The following is a 22,655-nucleotide window of genomic DNA, read 5'->3' on the forward strand; positions in this document are numbered from 1 at the left end:
ACAACTTCTTAATAGGTCTAATAATGCTCCCTGACATTGCATCCACCATACACTAGTACTTGTTACCACCATAACTTATGATGTATCACTAGCTTATTCAACTTTGATAGTATATCCATTACCCACATACTTGGTAGCCGTATATGGAAACTTGGATGTAACACATTATACCACATTTATATCAACAATTGACTGTCATTGATAAAACTATGGAAACGACTCTCTAAGGCATGTCGATAGAATCAAAATGTTTATAAACTTATGTATAACACATCATACCTCTTTTAACCACCCCCAAACCTTCAATAATATATATATTAATAATAAACCAACACAACAACACAAAATCATCATAACTTTAGAGATAACACAATTGAAGTTTATATTCATATTCGTATTTATATCAATGACAGTCATAAGATTAGATTTGTTAATTATTTTCATATAATTCCCTTCAAATATAAATATTTAATTAATAACCCCTATAAAATACTAGCAATCATGCTTCCTTTCACCCACCTTAGTAGGTATAATATCTCATTAAATTATAATGGAGATCATTAGGGTGACATTACATGTTTTTTTTTTCTCTCAATAAAATAATATGCACTAAGAATGGATATTAATTTATATGATAACTATGATTTTATTAGAAATAAATTTATGCTTAATCACTTAACATATCATTGGTAAACATATATTAATATTTATTTTGAATGTACATTCTTGGGCTGCGCATAAATTTTCTTTGCTACTAAGAAAATTAGTGAGGACTGGGATCAACACAAACAAAATTACCCATGCGTTAAGTCTTTTCTCCTTTTTCTTTTTTAATAAATCAACACTTTTTCTCTATATAAAAAGTCCCGTTTTTTATTTGACTTTTAAAAGAATGTGATCACATTTTAAACTCTTTTTCAAACCACACAAGAAACTTAGATGTTGTCCGTACGGTGATTACAACTTGTTTGAGAAGGGGAGCGACGTCATGAAGAGGAGACTGAAGACTTTTCTTTTCTTCCTTGAGACACCAAACGGCCGAATGGGAATGGAATAAATGAGCGAATGACTTTTGGGCTCTTTAATATGCTTTTAAAAAGCATTTCAAGGTGTGATCTGATATGCCAAACAAAAGACAATGTTAAATGTGTTAGCAGCTTTTCAAGTGGAAGTACTATAGATTCCTTGTTTCTTCATTGCATTTGCATGGTGTTTTCTTCCTACTGAAGTAAGCTAGTTGCCTCTCATTAGTAAAGCTACTTCATTTGACTCTGTAATTCTCAGAAGGATCAGTGGATATGATGATGGAAGGTGAAGGTAGTAGTAGCAGCAAGAAGAGAGGAGTTCAAAATCATAACGATGGCTTCATTAATATTCTCTTTTCTTGGTCTCTTGATGACATTTGTAATGAAAATCTTTTCAGTCATAAGGTTTGCTTTCTTACCCTAATTCATTTTCAGAAACTAATAAATTTTAATAAAGAACTATTTGTAGTTTGTTTCCTTTCTTTTTTTTTTTTTTGGCAACGGTTGATCTCATTCAGCAACAAGCTTTAGATGAGACTTCTCTTTACTTTCTAGTGCTTTCATCTTATGTTCAAGTTCATGCTGGCTGAAAATAGTTTAATTGATATTTTATTTCTGAATTGAGTAATTGTTTTATTCCTTTCAGGTGGAAAAAATTCCTGAATCATTTGAGTCTGTCACTCAGTATTTCGAATCATTTGCTTATCCTTTGTTGGAAGAAACACGAGAACAACTATTTATGCTAAGGTGGATGTTTTTAGGCCCCATGGACCCGAGTTACATGATGTTAAGATTGATTACTGGAGGAACAGGTTCAGTAACAATGGTAAAGAGCCTTATAAAACTTTGCCGGGGGATATTTTAATTTTAGCAGATGCGAAGCCTGAAACTATTTCCGGTTTGGAGAGGGTTGGTAGAATGTGGTCTTTTCTATCAGTCATGAAAATCGCAGAGGATGATAATGATAGCACTTCTACTTACTTTAAAGTGAAGGCTTCAAAAAGCATCCAGCAGTTTGAATGGGAGAAATCACTGTTTGTGATTTTCTTGGCAAATATTACTACTAGCAGAAGAATATGGAAATCCTTGAGAATGTCTGGAAATTTGAAGATTATCAACAAAGTTTTATGCAGGAATTCTGTGGTAAGTTTTCTGAAGATGATTTACATATACTATACTTATTCTTGCTGACATACAATGTGTAGTTTTTGATTGAGATTTGCATGTTGAATGACAGTTGGAGGAAAGTTGCCAAGTCTGTTCTGAACTGAATAGGGGCATCTTATATGAGAAATTTGGTAGTGGTTTATCATCAACATTGAATGATTCACAATTGAATGCAGTTCTTGCCTGTCTTGATGGAGTGCGTTGTGATCACAAGTCCTCTGTGCAACTTATATGGGGTCCCCTTGGAACAGGGAAAACTAAAGTTGTTAGTATGTTACAGGACCCATCTCGACCCGCTAATCCTATAACCCCTGAGAATACTGTTATTGGGTTGGAACGGCGAAATGCATCCTGTATTCTGTTTGAAAAACTTTTCTACACCATAACCTAGCACATAATATAATATCATCTATAGGCCTCTGACTTTTAAATGAGTACATGTCAAAATACATCCTGATTAAAGCCAAGAAATCATAAAATAAACCTGTACTCTGGCCTCTGGCCTTATCATATATATAACAAAACAATTTACATCTTTACTCATTTCAAAAAAATCATGAGAATAGTTTAATTAGGCCTCTGGCCCTTCAACATTTCATAAGTTTCTCAAAGAAAACTCAAATATATGTATGCAAATTGGGACACCTACTGAAGATGCTATATTGTGCACAACCTTGGGCAAGTCATTGCTTGACACGGTCCTGGAGATGTCATAGAGGGCAAAATTCTATAAAGGTAAGCTAAAAGCTTAGTGAGTGGGCAGTTTATAAAACATTGTTGCATATGACATATGTATCAATAAAAATATGCAAGAGTTTATAATATATTAACTTATTCGAAGATATTTAATTTCTAAGGAAATAATTGAAACATCACCACTAAAATAAAATCATTTACTGCTAATAATTAAGATTAATCAAGAATATCGCACTTGAACTAATTATTGCAATTCTTATCGAATGAACACACAACCTTCCAAAATATTTCAAAAGTTGCATTTACCAATAAACAAAATTCATGACCACATGCAAATATATTTTTCTTTATATGGTAACACACTTATGGCAACGGGGTTGCCAACAATTCCTATGCATACTTAATATTCTGAATAAATTTAAAGGAACACACATTGCATGAGTGATAAAATTATTCTTAGGAAATATCACCTTTAAAAAGAAGATCTGATTGTCAACAACTCATATTTTTATTTTCTTTATTTATTTCTGAACCTCTCACTAATATAATAACTTAAGTTGTACATCACTACTAATATTTTCAAGGAGAAATCTGTCATACCCGATGGATGTCCCCAACACAGGCAGAGCGAGAAAGAATTGTCATATCTGACATGTTAAATCTTGCTTGGGTAGAGCAATTGAGATCTGTCATGCCTGGGGGTAAAATAGTACACAGGCATAGCAACTAAAAATTTTTCATACCTGGCATAAAATACTGCACAGGTAGAGCAATTGAAATCTGTCATGCCTGGGGTAAAATACTACACAGGCAGAGCAACTGAAAATTTGTCATACCTGGGGTAAAATACTGCACAGGCAAAGCAACGAATCACTAGATATGCAACAACATAATTCTCTTAATACCATATTCATAATTTAATAACTCAATAATAAAATCTTAGAATAATCATCATCAGGTAACCACGACCTCGTTATACTAAATTAACTATATTCAATTCTACATCCCACTACAATACCAATTTGGTAGCATTCAACAATATAGTCATATCCATCACTGAATTACGATTTCTTCAACTCTATCGTTATACACCCATTAATAAATAAATTATTTTGCAACTTTAGTCATTCATAAACTGGACTTAAATCACCTACAACTCTACATGCTCACAAACATCAATTCAAATAACATTTAGCCATTTTAAGCCCCCCATAGAACTGTATTTAAATATCTTTCAGTTCTACGGCTACATATAATGTCAAATCAATTAACATTAAAAAATTTCAGTCACTTGTAGAACTGAATTAAATACTTGCAACTTTAAAACTACACAACATTAAATCAATTAACATTCAACAAATCTCAATCACCCATAGAACTACTTAAATGCCTTTCAACTCTACAGCTACTCAACATCAATAATTGAATATTCAGTCGATTGAATTTATGTGAGTTCTATTTGATTGTTTATCTGTTTTAACCCTAAGATAGAGAAATCTTATTGTATATTTGAGTATTTCTCTATCTTAATACTATTTTGTTGATTTGTTGTATAGATCCAAAGTGTCATTTGAACAAACATTCATTAGGTCTCTAACATCCTATGATGCATAAAATAAGTCTTAAATACAACATATCAAAACAACACATTTATCACACAAACTATATACATAACCAATCGGATTTGATCAAACTTACCATATCCATCTTATAACTCACTATAGGCTTTAACCTCTTAATTTATATAATTGCTCATGATCAATTTAAATAGATAAAATCACCAAAAAATACCACAACATTCAACATAATGGATTTACAACATAATACATAATTCTTTATACCCATATGTGCATAATCATTCACACAAATCCGTATGTTCTTTTTTGTTTTGGCAATTAACCATATACCCTTTCTCGATTTACCAAACCATGAAATATCATCCAAGGATCAAATTAGCACCACATTTTACAAAAATATAAATCAAGTCTTTCTACTTGGACTCTAACAACTAAACGATTCACTATAGATAAAACCTTCTCTTCCTTAATTAGCTACTAGCCAAAAATCCTTTTCTACTTACCGAAAGAAGCACTCCAGATCTCTCTCTTCTCACTTAGCAAGAAAACTAGATATTTTACAAAAATATAAATCAAGTCTTCCTACTTACTTGGACTCTAACAACTAGACGATTCATTATAGATAAAACATTCTCTTCCTTAATTAGCTATTAGCCAAAAATCCTTTTCTACTTGTCGAAAGAAGCACTCCAGATCTCTCTCTTCTCACTTACAAGAAAACTAGATAAGAAAAACTTGAAGATTTATGGGCTAATGATCTCAAAATCCCAGATATGCCTTTTATAAACTCTCATGAGATAACTGACTACATGGGTGTGCATATTAGGCATGCATGATGAGTGATGCAACAAATGAATAGACATGCATAATTCATGCAGAATCGTTCACCTGCTTAAAATTTCAAAATACACATGTATTCATATTCTTATGTCTCAAGTACATATATCCATAAATACATGTAAAAAGATCATTTTACCCTTGAGATATACCTAGGAGTGTTAATTGTAGCCTTCCCATGATCAATTTCATGATCACTTTGATATATGCCCAACATTCCTACTTCAAAAGTTATATCCGATCTTGTACAAGTCTATAGATACATTAAACCTCTAAAGGCATTTGGAATTGATTCCATTTTTTTTATTTGGCTATAGTTCATTTTTGGATATTACATGAGACTGAATTTAGTACCCTTTTTTATGGAAACAACCATGGATGAACATTTACTCATTGAAAATTTCAAGAATTGTACTTATATATACTTTCTAAGGTAGACTTATAATTCCTTATGATATTTTTCTAAATATTTTATTTTGATAACATAAAAAGCTTGTCTCATATCTTTCATCTCAAAATTCTTTGGGAGAAAATCTTTTCTTTCATGTAATTTGCAAATCTCTTTGTTTCAATGAGTCTTCAACCAAGAAAGACTTGAAACAAATTTTAATTCGAAAATAACATTTTATAATATATTTCATTGCATAAGAAAATATATAAATATAAGACTTTGACCCTTAAAAATATACATAATCTTATCTTATTATATCATTAATAATGTGTTATCATATGTTTATCATTTTTTTTAAACAAAATATACTAGCTTTCATATGTCATACATCATTTGAGATGGATAATATTACTCTTGCTTTTAATTATTTATATATAAAGGTCATAGACACATCATTTGAGATATGAATTTTTCATATGCTTTTTAGGATGAGTAGTATTATTCAAAATATATTATAGATACTTAGAAAAACAATAAAGAATACTAAACAATTGAAAAATTTGCCCTAATGTTAAAATTTATTAATGGTAAATTATTAATGGCCGAATGACTATTTCTCTCTCAAAGTTTTATGAAATGACAATTCCCACCATTTAAGTTTGAAAAAGCTATTTTTCACCCATTTGTTAAAATCATCTGTTAGTTTTAATTGTCAAAAGGTATTGTGTCATTTTGTGCAAATATTATAATAGTATTAATATTAGATAGAGTTGATAATTTTTAATACAGCCTGTTAATCTAACTTGACATGATTGAAAAAATCAAATTAAGGTTGAGTTTTTTTGACACATATGTTAATTCGAGTCAACGTAACACCACTTAAAACAAAATAAAAGCATCTTTGGGTTGACACAAAAATAATTCAAATTAACTTACACTAACTCGAATGCTCAGGAAATGCTTACTGTAGTTCAAATCATCTCTAACATACATATATAAAAACTTTCACATAATCCTTCAAAACACATGATTAACATACTAAATCCCATCACCATCATATTTGCAATACATAACATTCATTAAGCAATAGTAACAAGGATCAATTTAATCATCCTTGATTCCCGTTAGATCCTCTATCAAATAATGGTAGAGGGTAAATCCTTCAATCTACAACAATCACATATCATATAAGGGGTTGAGAGAATCCTACTTACCTGAAAATTCTATTGCAAGAAAATCAAATTTCATGAGTTGATAATTTTGGCAAACTAGTCCACAAAGAAGTCCATAAAGGCATGACCCACCATGTTGGTCGTGCCTTGAGCTTTCAAATTTCATGGGTTCACATTTTTTTGAACCCTGGCCTAACATGGCCCATGACACAATAAGTCGTGTCAATTTTGACATAGCCTCTTGATAGGTCTAATAATGCTCCCTGACATTCCATCCACCATACATTAGTACTTGTTACCACCATAACTTATGATGTATCACTAGCTTATTCAACTTTGATAGTACATCCATTACCCACATACTTGGTAGCCGTATATGGAAACTTGTGTGTAACACATTATACCACATTTATATCAACAATTGACTGTCATTGATATAAATATGGAAACAACTCCCTAAGGCATGTTGATAGAATCAAAATGTTTATAAACTTTTGTATAACACATCATTCCACTTTTAACCACCCCTAAACCTTCAAAAATATTTATATTAATAATAAACCAACACGACAACACAAAATCAGCATAACTTTAGAGATAACACAATTGAAGTTCATATTCATATTTATATCAATGTCAGTCATAAGATTAGATTTGTTAAATATTTTCATATAATTCCCTGCAAATATAAATATTTAATTAATAACCCCTATAATATTCTAGCAACCCACCTTAGTAGGTATAATATCTCGTTAAATTATAATGGAGAATATTAGGGTGACATTAAATGTTTTTTTTCAAATAAAATAATATGCACTAAGAATGGATATTAATTTATATGGTAACTATGATTTTATTAGAAATAAATTTGTGTTTAATCACTTAACATATCATTAGTAAACATAAATTAATATTTATTTTGAATGTACATTCTTGGGTTGGGAATAATTTTTCTTTGCAACTAAGAAAATTACCACAGACAGTTGACAATAATGGGTATACGTGGAAGCATCTGAGTTTTGAGAGGACTTGAGTCAACACAAACAAAAAATTGCTGTCATCATTATTTTTGTCATTGTAGCCATTTGACATTCATATTTTGTTGCGGTAGGTGTGTACATGTTAGGAAGGTTGTACCTTCTCGGTGATGCTGATTGTTTTTTTTTCTTCTTTTGTCAATTATTTCTTATTTCCAGCTATTTCATGAATGTAATTATGAAATGGCAACTTTTTGCTTCGAAAGAGCTAAAGATTTTTACTGGGAGGAAAGGTGTAAAGCTACTGCCCTTAAAGCTGATGCTGACCGCATCCGCAGTTTAAACCCTGTGGAGGCTAATATCAAACTAAGGCAAGCTGCTATAAAATTTGAAGCTATAAGCAATGCTGATTCAGCCGCCAAATGTTTTTATGAGTCGGGGGAGTATGAAAGAGCTGGTATGAGTTTGATATTGATTATTTGATCTGGAATATATCTTGCTGCCTTTATGTGCTGCAATTTTATTGATATACTTCTTTACTTAATTATAATTACCGTGAAAACTTAGAAATTATCTTTTGTCTCTCCTTTCTGATGGATTATTGCTGATATATTTTGTGACATCTGGATTTGATAAATCGGAAACAATAGAGGCTTTGATAGAAAATGCAGATGATGAAAAGAGCATTTTGTTGAATGCCCCAGCAGTTGAGGTAATTTCATTTCTTTTTTCACATCTGTTAAATGTAGTATGAAGTAATAAGATTAGATTTAGATTTTTTTTTTGTGATTTTACAGTTGGGTGTTCACTTGAATAAACTATTCTTGCAGCAGAATAGGAGTACTAAAGGCAAGGCAACAGAGGCGGGATCAGAAGAGAAATTGGATAAGGACAGTAAGGAGGCATTGCAAGTTCATCTAGCTTCTGGTTCCCAGTGGCCAGAAAATTCTGAGAAGACTGAAAGCAAGGGGAAGGGAAAGAAAAAGCCTAAGAGAAAGAACAAGCGAAATGGTAAGCAGAAAAACTAGCAACCAAAGCTAAGATTTCGCATTTCTGAACTTGATTACCTTATAGTACAAATGACCAAGTTTGTCAGTCTTTCTGGTTATATAAGAACAAACTATTATTTTGTATTTTAAATAGTTATTGATATTAAATGGTCAATTTTGTTTCACAGAATTCTGGCAACAGAAAGATACGCAAATGATGATGAAATTCAATCATGACAGCACTCTTTATAATAAAAAATTCAATGAATTGAGCCCAGGAGGGCGATGAAAGAATCTCCTGCATCTGTCATACTAATGGCAGATTGTTTCATTTCCCTGTGGTTTGTTGGTGGACTCACAGGCTTCCGTTTGTCTCTCATCGGCACAAATCAGGTTGGTTGTTTTATACCATTTGGTCATAACATGAGATTATTTTTGGTTACTGTTTAGTTGCCAAGTGAAATGAACTTTAATTTTCCCTGTATCTGTGGCAAAAATGTTTATGATTGGATTCAAGTCTTGGTCTACTAAGTTTGTGCAGACAAGATGCTATTGCTAATAATTCATTGAATATGAAAAAGATATCCTGTGCTTCCATTTTGCAGAATGATCTTTTAGATAGGATGTTTTACCGAATGATCTGACTTAACTCTCTGTTATAAAGAGCTCTTAGTGCTTTTTTGATAGTGTTTTGCATAATTGCTTTATATCTTCTTCAAATAAAAATGACAAATTGAATTTTACAATTTGATTGTGTGTTTATGCTTGGGCACCACCTTATTCTCTATATAAAAACAATGAAATTGTGTTTGATATAAGCGTCTTAGAGAAGTAGAAGGTGAATTTTTGTGAATCGATTTTATCGGCATCACATAAAAGCACTCGAATTTGTATCAAATTTAAAACTGGTTTTCGGAAAATATATAAAATTCTTATTTTCAAACTTTACTCTCCAAATGCGGTATCAAACTTGTTTTGTGTATTCCCAAAATAGGAAATTGTTTTCCCCAGAGATTGTTGAACACTTCCTGAACTACTGATGTTTCAATTGTGGCTGTGAAAGGTGGAAAATACTTAACACCGCCTTCTCTCCTTGGGCACTTTACCCCAGCTCCTTGGGATTATAGGAAATAAATAAAAGGTATAAATTCAGAGATAATATGAATGGAAGTGTGCTTTCATGGACCTTAATCTCGCTAGTGGCAAGGGGAAAGAAACAAAACAATGAAGTTTGTTTCTCGGGTATCTGTACTTTTGAAGTGCTACATATTTGAGTTCTTTGCTGCATGTTTGGTTCAGCTGGACTGACAGTGCTGATATTAATATAGTACTTGCAAATATTTTTCTATAAACTTGAAAGTTTTACGCTATGTAATTTTTCTCTTTCCTTGAATTCATATTTCATGCTATGTTTAAATCATTAATTTTTTCATTTGAATAGCTACTGAAGATTTCCCAGCGTCGTAATATTGAAGAAATAGAAGGGGGCATCCGTAGTAGAGGTAACAATGGTCCTCCCCATAATGCCGCAGAGGTTGAAAATGTTATGAGTTCAGATATCCGTGCTCCCACCATTCGAGCAGATACTCGGCACTCAAGTTGGGGAAGAAGTGGTGGAAGCTGGGAAATTTCACCAAATGTTCTTGCCAACTCCACTGTCACTGAAAGTAGAGGCTACAATGCTCCAAAGGAAGCACGCCAATGATGGGTTATTTAACTTGCTCTTAGTGTGATCACAGTAATGATGTTTGAAATATATTGATGCAGATTTTCATGTAATGGTTGGGACTTGAAATTCCTCACCATGCATATTGCTTTACAAAGTACTTTTTTTTTTAAGAAATAAAACTATATAAACACATTTTTGGATATACGATTGTGTCATATATAATGTATTATTATATAATTAAATAATTTTAAATTAAAAATAAAATAATATTCAATTATATAATGATATATTATTTATGTACATAATTATATATAAAAAAAATGTATATATAACATTGCTAGTAAGAAGGGAAGCTCCTCACCGGATTTGAAATTGGCCCGCTTCCCATTATGGAGAATGTAGAAACTTCGTCATTTAAAATGGCTTTGAACGAAGTGGACAAGGATCCCTTAACTACAGATTATGATGCAAAAGTTGCTTAAGATGGTGCTCATTGTTGTAAGGAGAAGTTGAGTTGTGAAGGGTGTTGCTTCAATATAATTAGAAATTATTATATGAAGATTTTTAGTGAATTGGATTTCGCTAAAACTAATATGATAAGCCCAAAATGTTCATTCATCATTTTAAACTGTTGAATATGCATAAATAAAATACGTAATTAAGTAAAGGCCAAAAGTTTTACTCCCATCCAAAATTTGGTGTATTTTAAAAATTGTTAAAATTCTTAATTAGGTTTAAGAATAAAACCGTTATTTAATAAAAAATTTGAAATAAAATAAAAATTTTATTACGTTTCTTCTTTTTAATTAAAAGAATTAACAATGTCCTCCCCGTAAAAAAGTTTGAAAAGTTAACTTTTCTCAACAAAGTTTTTTTCTTCTTTCTCTAGTAACCCATGCATTCGTCAACTCTCTCTCCCTCCATTTTTAGGTTGATTCTAACGAAATCAGCCAAGGTGAACAACGTTTGGTTGCTCTTCCCCCAAATAAAGACAAATGATACTTTTTGTTCATTAGCGTTAAACAAATTGTCTCCGTGGCCAAAGATCGACTTTCTCCATGGTTGTACGAAGATGAATCATCTTCTTCCAATCATATAGTAATATAATTAGTTGTTATTCATTTACTCTGGTAGAATTCCAAGAAAGCAAATTAGAGATGGTAATTTTAGCCCGACTTTAGGGGCATTGACCTTTCCCACCCAAATGGGGAGGGGATTCCTCGATAGAAGTGGAGAAGGAGACGGGGACAGGGATGAAAAAATTCTTGCAAATCAGTTACAGGTCGGGGACGGGAATACATGTGTCCCCTCCCCGCTCAGCCCCAGTCCCATCCCTGTCTCTTTATATTAATTTATTTGTTTAAAATACTAACATATCTTTATAATTTTAAATTATATATATTTTTAAATTTAGTTAGTTTATTAATGTATATATTATAGTGGTTAATATATTATATTTATGATATTTGAAATAGTAGATTGATTTTAATTTTATTTAATTTTGTTATTTAATATATTTATATTGTGTTTAAATGGTAGAAGGAAGAAATTTTTTCATGTGGATACGGGGAGGGGATTTTTTCCCGTGGAGACGGGAAGGGGATGAGGAAGAGTTTTTTCTTTGCGAAGAGAGGATGAAAAATCATTTTCATCTTCCCAATGGAGACAGGAACGGGGATTGAGATCCCCTCTCTACCCCTCCCTGTTGCCATCCCTAAAGCAAATCACCTCTTGATTTTCTTTCCAAATTAGACTTTCATAAAATAAAGTTGTTGTTATTTCCATGTTTGTTTGTAGTATTTTAGGTAAATATTTGATTAGTTACTATTAGCACATTACATTTTGCTAAACAAATTTATTCATAATTAACATTTTAGTTATCGGAATAACATTTTAGTTACCACATATTTTCCTCTAAGGGGAACATGGGGCACTATAAGGGGGATGAATCTTACCTCTATATTAGTATGTTACATTTTGCCAAACAAATTTATTCAGAATTAAAACTTTAGTTGCCAAAATAACATGTGGTTACCACATATTTTCCTTTAGCGGGAACATGAAGCGCCTAAAAGGGATAAGTTTTTACTCTATTTCGTAATTAAATACTTAATTGTCAAAATAAAATTATTTGAAAAAAAAATAATTATAAAAAATTACTTTTTAGTACTCTATAGTTTCTTTTTTACGGAAAAAGTGAGGCATCAAAAAATTAATTCGGGCAACTGAATGAAATTTAGTTGTTATAGATGAGTTTTTGCAAGTTTTAATTTGTAGTAAAATATAACAACCATAATTTAAAAATAAAATACAAAAAATGGGTAATATGTAGAATATCAATTTACCTCTAGTCAAAAATATCATTTTCTCCTTATGTGAAAAATATCACAAAACCTTCTAGTAGACCCTTGCATTATTCTGATCAAAATCACAATTTCAAACCACAAATCACACTATAGATTGACCAAAAAATATTTATCTATTAACTAACAACCAATTTCAAGTAAAAAATGTGATATTTATAAGCAAAATTTGATAATTTAAACTGAAATACAAAATATTATATCTCTCAAAAATCTTTTATTTTCCAGTCAAATTTAGAGTTTCGAACCAGAAATCACACCTTAAACTAATAAAAAACAATTTTCATCAACTAACAACCAATTCTAACTTCAAAATGTGGCATTCATAGCAAAAGTTAAAAAGTTAAATTAATGTGCAATACATCACCATCAATTTTAGAATAAACAATTAAATCACTTAGTAATAACCTTAGAACCTATTTTAATCTCAATTTTGAAAAGATATTGAGTGAATTTTAGTAATTAAAAAAAAAAAAAACAACAACCATGGATTGTAGTTCGAATGTAGGTAGGAGAGATTTTTGTTAGTACAAAATTTTTTATCTAGGTCAATAATGGTCAAACCTCCTTTATATATTGGGGCAATTTCAAAAAACTACATTTTCTTAACCATATTCAATAATCTTTATAGTGTTGGTTAAAATCCCATCAACCCCCATAGTTTACCCAAAAATAATTTTCTTTGAAATTCTAGTAATAATTATTGTAATAAAAAATATAGATCATATATACCTATAGAGCAATATTATATGTATTCATTTTGAGTATATAATTATGTACATATTTATATATATCATCACATGGTCGGGTATTATTTTATCTTTAATTTAAAATCATCTAATAATGTGATAACACATATAAATATATATATTTATATACTTAAAATAGGTGCATATAGTTTTATTGAAAGAACAAATTCAAAATGTTTGTTAAAATTTGGAAGCGTTATGGTAACTTGTAAGCATTTTCTAGCATGCATTTTAATTCATTACTTGTTTGTTTGTCTTTTTTTAATATATAGTTATCAATAACAAATTTTTTCCCATTAAAAATTTGCAAATTAAGGGAAATATTTTAAAAAAATTTCGTATGTTATTATTTTATAATGACTTTACATGGTAAGTCCAAAAAACCTTGTAAAAACAACCCAAAACTTTATTTGCGGTTGCTTTTCTAGGATTCTGCATTAAAGAGTCAATGCATCTCCTTTGTTATTATTTCATAATGACACTATATGGCAGGTTCTCGAAACCTTTTAAACACAAGCCAAAACTTTGTCTACTTTTGTACTTCTTTGATCCATTTGCCCTTTACGTGAAGCAACAACTAGCAATTAACCATGCATGCACCCAAAGGTTCAATGACTTTTCATCAGAATTCTCCTCCATTGATGATCATAACACAAGTATTTTCCATTTCTTTCCTCTTACTTCTTCGCTTTCCTTCGCCAGCTCTCGCCCTCCCGACATCAAGCACCCACAAACCATCTAGTTTAGTCGATAGCGTTTGCAAAGAAGCGAACGAACTGGGCCATTTAAATTACAACGATTGTGTTGCCGCTCTTGTGTTCGATCCTAAAGCCTCGTTTGCAAAGAACAAGAAATTGTTGGCAAAGATCGAGCTAAACTTGGCCATATCTAATTCGACAAGCAGCCTAACATACATCGATGCAATGGCAAAGAAGGAAAAATCTTCACCCGCACTGAAATCGGCACTCGAGTACTGCATTTCACAGTATCAATGTACTGTGCAGTGTTTTAAAATGGCTTTGACGGATTTGGATGTTGATCCTGAGGCTGCAAATTATGATGCGTTTGTTGCTAATGATGGTCAATATTACTGTGGAGAACAGCTGAATTCTAGAGGGTCTCAATCCCAAGTTGTGGATTCAATTAATACTAGAAATTATTATGTGATGCTGTATAGTCGCATTGGACAAATTATTACCAATAAGATGACCTGAATTCATTGATTTGTTTAATCTGTATTTGATGAGTAATGAAATAATTTTCCTGGAAATTTTGGTCTAGTAATATAATGCCAAGACTCCTTTCCTTTTTAATTCCAATAACAATTATTTGCATATATGAGGTTGTTACAACCATTATTCATTAAAAGAATTAACAAGGCTAATATTTTTAAAGAGGAAACTTATATCAATAAGTGATAAGAAAGATTTTTTTTGTCTTCAAAATCTTCTAATGACGAAAAACAGACATTTAATGGCCAATTTTTTTCTTATAAAAGTTATAAATTTATTTATTTTTTATAAAAGTATAAATAATTGATCATTAAAATCATAAAAATAACTCTTATAATGACTGAATATTTATTCATTCTTTATTTTTCTCTTACTAATGTTAGTTTTTTTGATAGTACTCGCAGTTTAGTTTGAAAAATTAATAATTTTCTCTAACTTTGTTTTGAACGCGTAACTTTTTTTCCTACTAGGGTTTTTTCTTTCGCTCATTCAACCACTCCTTATCTTTTAGAAAATTATAGTTACATCCCTATAACTACATTCTCTCTTTCTAGTGACTGTCTTTCCTACACTATAAAAGCAACTAGCAATAGCAAGAGGAAAATAATGAGTGACTAAATATCTGGCTGTTATATATACTATTTTTTTAATTTTAACAATAAATTATTTATACTCTTGTTAAAACTAAATAAATTTATGACTTTAATTAGTGCATATTCAATCAAACATTCAACAAGAAACCAAAGAATCAAAAACTGTTTTTACTGCTTATTTTGAATATACAGTTTTTTTGTTCATTCAATTTAACCAACCAAATAAACTCCAAATCCAATCGAATTTGCATCATCATAATCACAACACAATAAACTTTCTTTCAAGCTATGGTAGCCCTCAAGATTCAATAGATAAAGTAGTCAAAATGTTGATCAAAGTCAGTGGCAGAAAACGTAATTATAGTACAACTTTCTGCCATAAGCAAAATTAACACACATACACAATCTAATTTGGATTTCTAAGGAAACATAAAATGTAACCAAGGCATAAAGGAAAGTTTCACCAACCTTGGGGTCTTCCACCACCAATCTTCCACCAAGAATGATTAGATAAAGGAAATGAGATAAAAGCCAACAAAGCTTTCTTCAAATTTTCATTCAAAATGCCAACCAACCAATTACAAATAAAGATCCACCCCTTTATATAAGAGGCATGGATGACAATGATACAATATTTTCCATAAAAGTCAACTAAAAATGACATGAATTAAGCTAAGCCATTCATTATAAATCAAGCCCATACATAGTAATTAACTAAAAACAAAAGTTAGTTGTTTTTTTCCTTAGCTTTAGGAATGATATTTCCTAACTAAACTAACCAAATTCCAATGTAATTAAAAACCAATTTTGGGCTCTTTGGGCTTCTCAAAATGGTGCTTGGATGTTTGGGCCATTGATGGACTTCCAAAGTCACACTTTTGGATCAATTGGAGCAAGCTATTCACTTGGACCTTGGGTGCATATAATGAGATTATACCCAAAAGTAGTTTTGGGCCAAAATTGAAGATGCAATGATTCCTTTGGCTTGGGATTTGCTAGAACTTCATTTTTCTTGGCTTCAAAGGCTGCATGGAGACTTGAGGATGGTTTGGAACCTAAAAATGACAATGGAACCATGTATACATCATCCTCTCGGGGTTGAGAAGGATTTGCCCTCAAATCCTCAAGATGGTTATCCTCCACTTGCTGACCATTCATAAACAACCTCTCTTTCTTAACTCTTTTTCCCTTAATAGCTTTATGAACTTGTTGTGGACTAAGAGAAGTTAAAGTGATAGTCTTGCCATTGAATTTAAAGGAGTAAGTGTTCTTCTTGCCATCATGCTTCACTTCCCTATCAAATTGCCAAGGTCTTCCCAATAACAAGTGACAAACATCTATAGGAATCATATCACACAAAATCTCATTATTATAACACTTCCCAATAAATAAGAAAATAAGCACTTGCCTTGCAACTTGTAGGCAGGTTCCATTACTTAACCATTGTAGTTTGTATGGTTGAGAGTGTGGCATGGTGGATAACCCAAGTTTGTCTACTAAGGTGGATGAGACCATATTTACACAACTCCCACTATCAATAATTAAAGAACACACTTTACCTTTAATAGTGCACCTTAATTGAAAAATATGGAGTTTTTGCTCTTCATGAGGAAGAGGCTTAGCATGCAAAGCTCTTTTAATAACTAGCAACTCTCCTTCATCATCTCCTTGTAGAATTTCTTCTTCTTCCTTATTGGCTTCATCACTTTCATGGCTAGAAACTTCACTTTCTTCTTCTTTTTGAAGGGACTCCTCAATAGCTTGTATCTCTATCAAGGATAAAAATCTTCTATTAGGGCATTCAGCTTGGAAATGTCTATAGCCTTGGCATTTAAAACACTTTTTGTTGGAGAGGTTGGTCTTCACCATATTAGGCTTGTCCTTAATTGGTTATACCTTTTTTTCTTTGCCTTTCTCCTTGGAAGAAGAATCAGCAGCATTTGTGTAGGATGGGGAACCTTTATGGTAGGTAGTTCCCTTGGTAAAAGATGTGTTTTTGTTAAATAATGTCCCTTTGGAGAATGACTTGGAAACCATGGGCTTCATGACCTTCTTTTACTTCTCCACTTTAATAGCCAACTTACACACATCTTCAAAAATGCAATATGGTTGCAACTTCACCATATGAGCAATGTCTTGATTCAATCTTTCAATAAATCTTGCAATGGTTTGCTCCCTTACTTCCGACAGCTCATTATTCATTAATAGCTTCTCAAATTCCCTTATATAATGCTCAACACTATCACTTCCTTGCTTGAGAGTGTGTAATTTGAGGTAAAGGTCTTGCTTATGATTGTTGGGAAGAAATCTCTTCTTCATAAGCTTCTTAAATTTCTCCCAAGATCTAACTTTCTCTTTACCACCCTTTTCTATTTTTTTTTAATTTTCCCACCACAAAGAAGCATAATCTTTAAATTTTAGGGCGGTTATTTTGCACTTTTTCTCATCCAAATAGCCTTTATACTCAAAAACTCTTTCTTTGGCATGTAACCAATCAATAAAGTCATTCGGATTCATACTACCCTCAAATTTCAAAATTTTTATTTTTAATCCCCTATCATCATCCTTATTTCTCCTAGGTGCCCTCCCTTGTTCTTCTTCACTTGAGTCATCATAAAACATCAATTCCTCCCTAGTATGTCTAGGAGGAGGAGGGGAAGGTCTAAAATGTCTTATTGGATGATGAGTTAGGTTGGGTGAGGTGGAGGAGGGGGTATTTGGCTTTCTGTTGAAGTTTGGGGTTGTGATAAGGGTGTTCGGCTTTGTGTGAGGGTCAAGTCTCTCATCATTTGCATCATTTGATTCATTTGGTCCCTAATGACCTTAAGTTCTCCTTTAACCTCTTCTTTTAGTGTCATGTAGGCAAATTCCCAAGGATGAGAAGGTGAGGAGGATAAAGATGAGGATGAAGTTCTTTTATGGGACATTTTTTTGATAATGACTAGTCGGTAAACGCTAATCGTTATAAGTGTTTAAGGGGGGGTGAGTATTGGTGAGTGTTTTAGGCTAAGGAATGATTTTTTTTAGGCAAATTAAGGTTCTATGAACAGTAACTTTATGATGAACAGTGGATTTTGACCGTAAACGGTAACTCCGAGAAGAATATTATAATCAAAAAATTACAAAAGCAGCCTAGGCTTTGACACCAAATGATGCATATTCATCCAAACATGCAAGAAGAAACCAAAGAATCAAAAACTGTTTTTACTGTTCATTTGGCATGTACAGTTTTTTTGTTCATTCAATTTAGCCAACCAAATCAACTCCAAATCCAACCGAATTCATATCATCATAATCACAACACAATGAACTTTCTTTCAAGCTATGGCAGCCCTCAAGATTCAATAGATAAAGTAGTCAAAATGCTGATCAAAGTTAATGGCAAAAAAACGTAATTATTGTACAACTCTCTGTTATAAGCAAAATTAACACACATATACACTCTAATTTGGATTTCTAAGGAAACATAAAATGTAACTAAGGCATAAAAGAAAGTTCCACAACCTTGGGGTCTTCCACCACCAATCTTCCACCAAGAATGATTGGATAAAGTAAATAAGATAAAAGCCAACAAAACTTTCTTGAAATTTTCATTCAAAATGCCAACCAACCAATTACAAATGAAGATCTACCCCTTTATATAAGAGGTATGGATGGCAATGATACAATATTTCCCACAAAAGTCAACTAAAAATGATATGAATTAAGTTAAGTTATTCATTCTAAACCAAACCCATACATAGTAATTAACTAAAGACAAAAGTTAGTTGTTTTTTCCTTAACTTTAGGAATGATGTTTCCTAACTAAAACAACCAAATTCTAATTTATTTTCAATGTAACTAAAAACCAAGTTTGGGCTTTTTGGGCTTCTCAAAATGGTGTTTGGACGTTTGGGCCATTGATGGACTTCCAAAGTCACACTTTTGGATCAATTGGAGCAAGCAATTCACTTGGGCCTTAGGTGCATGTAATGAAATTATACCCAAAAGTGGTTTTGGGCCAAAATTGAAGGTGCAATGCTTCTTTTGACTTGGAATTTGCTAGAACTTCATTTTTCTTGGTTTCAAAGGTTGCATGGATCCTCCAAGTGGGCTGACTCAACCCGTCTAGGCATAGCCCAGTCCCTAGTCACAATGGGCCATGAGAGCCAGCACAACCAACTGTCATGGCCAATTGTGATTAGCCCCATTGCTAATTTGAAAGTCTTACAGTATATTGTAAGCATTTTGTGACATGTGTTGTAATTCATCAATAATGCTATGTGTACATTCTTTTGATACACAAATAATTTATCATCATATGATTGAGTGTTACTTATCTTTAATTTAAAATTATTTGATCATATAATAACACACCATCTATGTACAAAAAATACATACGTATAGTTTTATCTTTAATTTAAAATTTTTGTTTGTCTTCTTTTTAAAATATAGTTATCAATCATTAAATATTAGCAAATTATGGCAATTTTTTAAAATATATTTTCCTTTATTATTATTTTATATTGACATCATAAAGTAAGTTATCAAAACCTTCTAAATACAACCCATGTCACAAAATGCTTACAATATTTTGTGACATGTGTTAGGTGACGATAAATTTTTTAAAAAGTAGCCTTTATACTCCATGTCACAAAAAAAGTGTCACAACAACCCATGTCACAAAATAGACTTCTCCGGCTCAGACGGTGGCTGACGATGATTATTTTCCGTTATTGTTGTGACCGATGACTTCTCAAGCAATGACAGGAAGCTGGTGTTTTGTAAGGCTTTGAAAACTTTTGGATCAATTGCTTAATTAAGGCTAGGAAAACTTATTGAAAATTTTTCAAATTTAACTGCATGGCATGAATTTATGTTTGTAGTACAGTGAATGTGTTTGAAAACTTTGTACAGTGAATGTGTTTATTGCTTTCAAATTTAAAACAAATCAGTGATCCTTGGTTTATTAAAATCATAGGTCAATTTATATAAACAAATATGAATTCCCAATTAGAAAATATTAGTTGATTTATTATTAATTTGTAATTTTATATTACGAATTTATAATTTTATTATATATCTGTATTGAATATCCGGATTGAATGTATTTCATTCGTAATGTGGTTAGTTTCTAAGAATTTGAAAGTTGAATATCAGTCTTTCTTTGATACCCTATTTACATATAATGAACTAATATATGATAATTTATAACAATTATTATTGCAAATAATGAATATTGAAATTCAAATTACGAATGTATGAAGATATGTATTGTGATCAAATTACGAATATTGTTATTTAGAATGAATGTATGGAATTATGTATGTTGAAATTCCATAGTTGAATTAAATAATAAAAGTGATTATGAGTTTTTGAGTATTTGACTTTCATATAACAAATATTGATGATATTAAATTTTAAAATTAAAAGTTATATTTTAGGGTAAGGGTTTATAAAAGTTTTTATTTTTAATATTAAATGAATATATATATATATATATATATATATATATATATATATATATATATATATATATATATATTAATTGGTATTTTGATTTTATTGTTATTTTATATGCAATAGATAAACAAAGTGAAAGTATGTCCTCATCTGGATCTGGAGTTTCTTCAACACCATGTCGAGTGAAAGGTGATATTACTTGGACACATGTTTGTGAGAGTATAGATGAGAATGGAAAGAAGATGTTAAAGTGTTTATATTGTGATAAGACAATTAGAGGAGGTGGGATATATAGAATGAAGCAACATTTGGCTGAAAAAAAAAGGGATGTTGGTCCATGCACTAAAGTTCCTCATGATGTTAGATATCAAATGGTCAATGCATTAGATGAGATTGCAGCGAAAAATAAAGAAAGACAAGAATTTCGCAGGCATGCAACTCCTTTTGGTGCTACTATACCTCCATTTGAGGGTGATATTGTAGTTGAAGAATTTGAAGGGTTGTCTCCTTCTATGAACATGACTGAAGGTAATACTTGTATTGGGTCTTTGGGAAAACAAATTAGACTTACAAATGATTCAAAAAGAAAAAGACTGATTGGTGTTGGGGATTTTTTTGCTCCAAGGACTACTAGTGGGGCTTAACCTTCAATAAAGAGTGTTTTGGTTGGAAAAGAAGCCAAATTGAGAGCTGATATAGCTGTTGTGAGGTTTTTATATGATGCTTGTATCCCTCTGAATGCATTAAATTCTATTTATTTCCAACCTATGTTAGATGCCATTACTATAATTGGGTATGGATATAAGCAGCCGACATATCATAAAGCACGAGTGAATTTGTTGAATGATTCAAAGAAGGAAGTGCAATTACTTATTGATAGTTACAGAAAAAATTGAGAAGAAGTTGGTGGTACACTTATGGCTGATGGTTGGATAGATATTTCTAGTAGGTTGCTGATAAATTTTTTAGTATATTGTCCAAAAGGGATTTGTTTTATCAAATCAGCAGATGCATCTGATGTTGTAAAGGGGGCAGACACATTATTTAGGTTGTTTGAGGAAATAGTATTATGGGTTGGGCCTAAGAGCATTGTTCATTTTGTGACTGATAATGGAGCTAATTATAAAGCAGCTGGAGGATTATTGTCTGAAAAATATAAAAATATTACTTGGTCGCCTTGTGTCACACATTGTATCAATTTGATTTTGAAAGATATTGGTGAAATGGATCACATTATTAGAATTTCCAAATGTGCATCTCTTGTGACAAAGTTCATTTATAATCATACATTATTGATAGCTTGGTTGAGGAAGAGAGAAGGATGGAAAGAAATTATATGGCCTGGTGCAACCCGATTTGCTATGACTTTCATCGCATTGCAAAGTCTTTTTTAGCATAGCATGACTAACAAGCAATGGTGACTGACAGGTTTTTTATTAATTCTAGATATGCAAAGAGTAATCAAGGCAAAGAGGTTGTGATCATAATTTTGAATAATGATTTTTGGAACGAAATGGGTATAATTATAAAAGTTGTGGAACCATTGATGTGTTTGCTTCGTATTGTAGACTCAGATGAACGACCTTTATTAGGATATGTCTATGATGGAATGCATAGAGCTAGATTGGGGATAAAAAAGTTGTTTAAGAATAAAAAGAAATTCTATAAGCCTTATACTCAAATAATCAAGTTGAGGTGGGATAAGACATTGTGTTGAAGTATTCATGCAGCTACGTATTACTTGAATCCTATATTTCAGTATGATCGTGAATCTTT

At 31.5% G+C, this 22,655-nt stretch overlaps 3 protein-coding genes across 4 annotated transcripts; all 3 read left to right on the forward strand.

Moving 5' to 3' along the window:
• Positions 1-1,001: 1,001 nt before the first annotated feature.
• On the forward strand, positions 1,002-2,867 carry LOC123203180. The gene is made up of 3 exons (XM_044619397.1): positions 1,002-1,430; positions 1,672-2,168; positions 2,263-2,867. The coding sequence occupies exons 2-3, from the start codon at positions 1,944-1,946 to the stop codon at positions 2,581-2,583; spliced, it is 546 nt and encodes a 181-aa protein (XP_044475332.1). The 5' UTR covers positions 1,002-1,430; positions 1,672-1,943; the 3' UTR covers positions 2,584-2,867.
• Positions 2,868-7,992: 5,125 nt separating this feature from the next.
• Positions 7,993-10,678, forward strand: LOC123203179. 2 transcript variants are annotated; one of them, XM_044619395.1, is made up of 5 exons: positions 7,993-8,299; positions 8,493-8,554; positions 8,673-8,853; positions 9,020-9,224; positions 10,273-10,678. In XM_044619395.1, exons 1-4 carry the CDS (start codon positions 8,086-8,088, stop codon positions 9,118-9,120), a joined length of 558 nt encoding a protein of 185 aa, XP_044475330.1. In that variant the 5' UTR covers positions 7,993-8,085; the 3' UTR covers positions 9,121-9,224; positions 10,273-10,678. The 2 variants fall into 2 exon arrangements, with proteins under 2 accessions (XP_044475330.1, XP_044475331.1); XM_044619396.1 differs by having other exon boundaries at positions 8,676-8,853.
• A 3,524-nt stretch (positions 10,679-14,202) lies between these two features.
• On the forward strand, positions 14,203-14,826 carry LOC123202850. The gene has a single exon (XM_044619001.1). The coding sequence runs from the start codon at positions 14,203-14,205 to the stop codon at positions 14,824-14,826; it is 624 nt and encodes a 207-aa protein (XP_044474936.1).
• Positions 14,827-22,655: the final 7,829 nt, after the last annotated feature.

The sequence above is a fragment of the Mangifera indica genome, chromosome 19, assembly GCF_011075055.1.
Source record: "Mangifera indica cultivar Alphonso chromosome 19, CATAS_Mindica_2.1, whole genome shotgun sequence".
NCBI lineage: Eukaryota > Viridiplantae > Streptophyta > Magnoliopsida > Sapindales > Anacardiaceae > Mangifera > Mangifera indica.

Coding starts and splice junctions, on each gene's coding strand:
- LOC123203180 (XM_044619397.1), top strand. CDS start 1,944: ATGTGGTCTTTTCTATCAGTCATGAAAATCGCAGAGGATGATAATGAT. Junction 2,169..2,262: donor TTTTATGCAGGAATTCTGTG/GTAAGTTTTCTG, acceptor GTTGAATGACAG/TTGGAGGAAAGTTGCCAAGT.
- LOC123203179 (XM_044619395.1), top strand. CDS start 8,086: ATGGCAACTTTTTGCTTCGAAAGAGCTAAAGATTTTTACTGGGAGGAA. Junction 8,300..8,492: donor GGGGGAGTATGAAAGAGCTG/GTATGAGTTTGA, acceptor CGGAAACAATAG/AGGCTTTGATAGAAAATGCA. Junction 8,555..8,672: donor TGAATGCCCCAGCAGTTGAG/GTAATTTCATTT, acceptor CTATTCTTGCAG/CAGAATAGGAGTACTAAAGG.
- LOC123202850 (XM_044619001.1), top strand. CDS start 14,203: ATGCATGCACCCAAAGGTTCAATGACTTTTCATCAGAATTCTCCTCCA.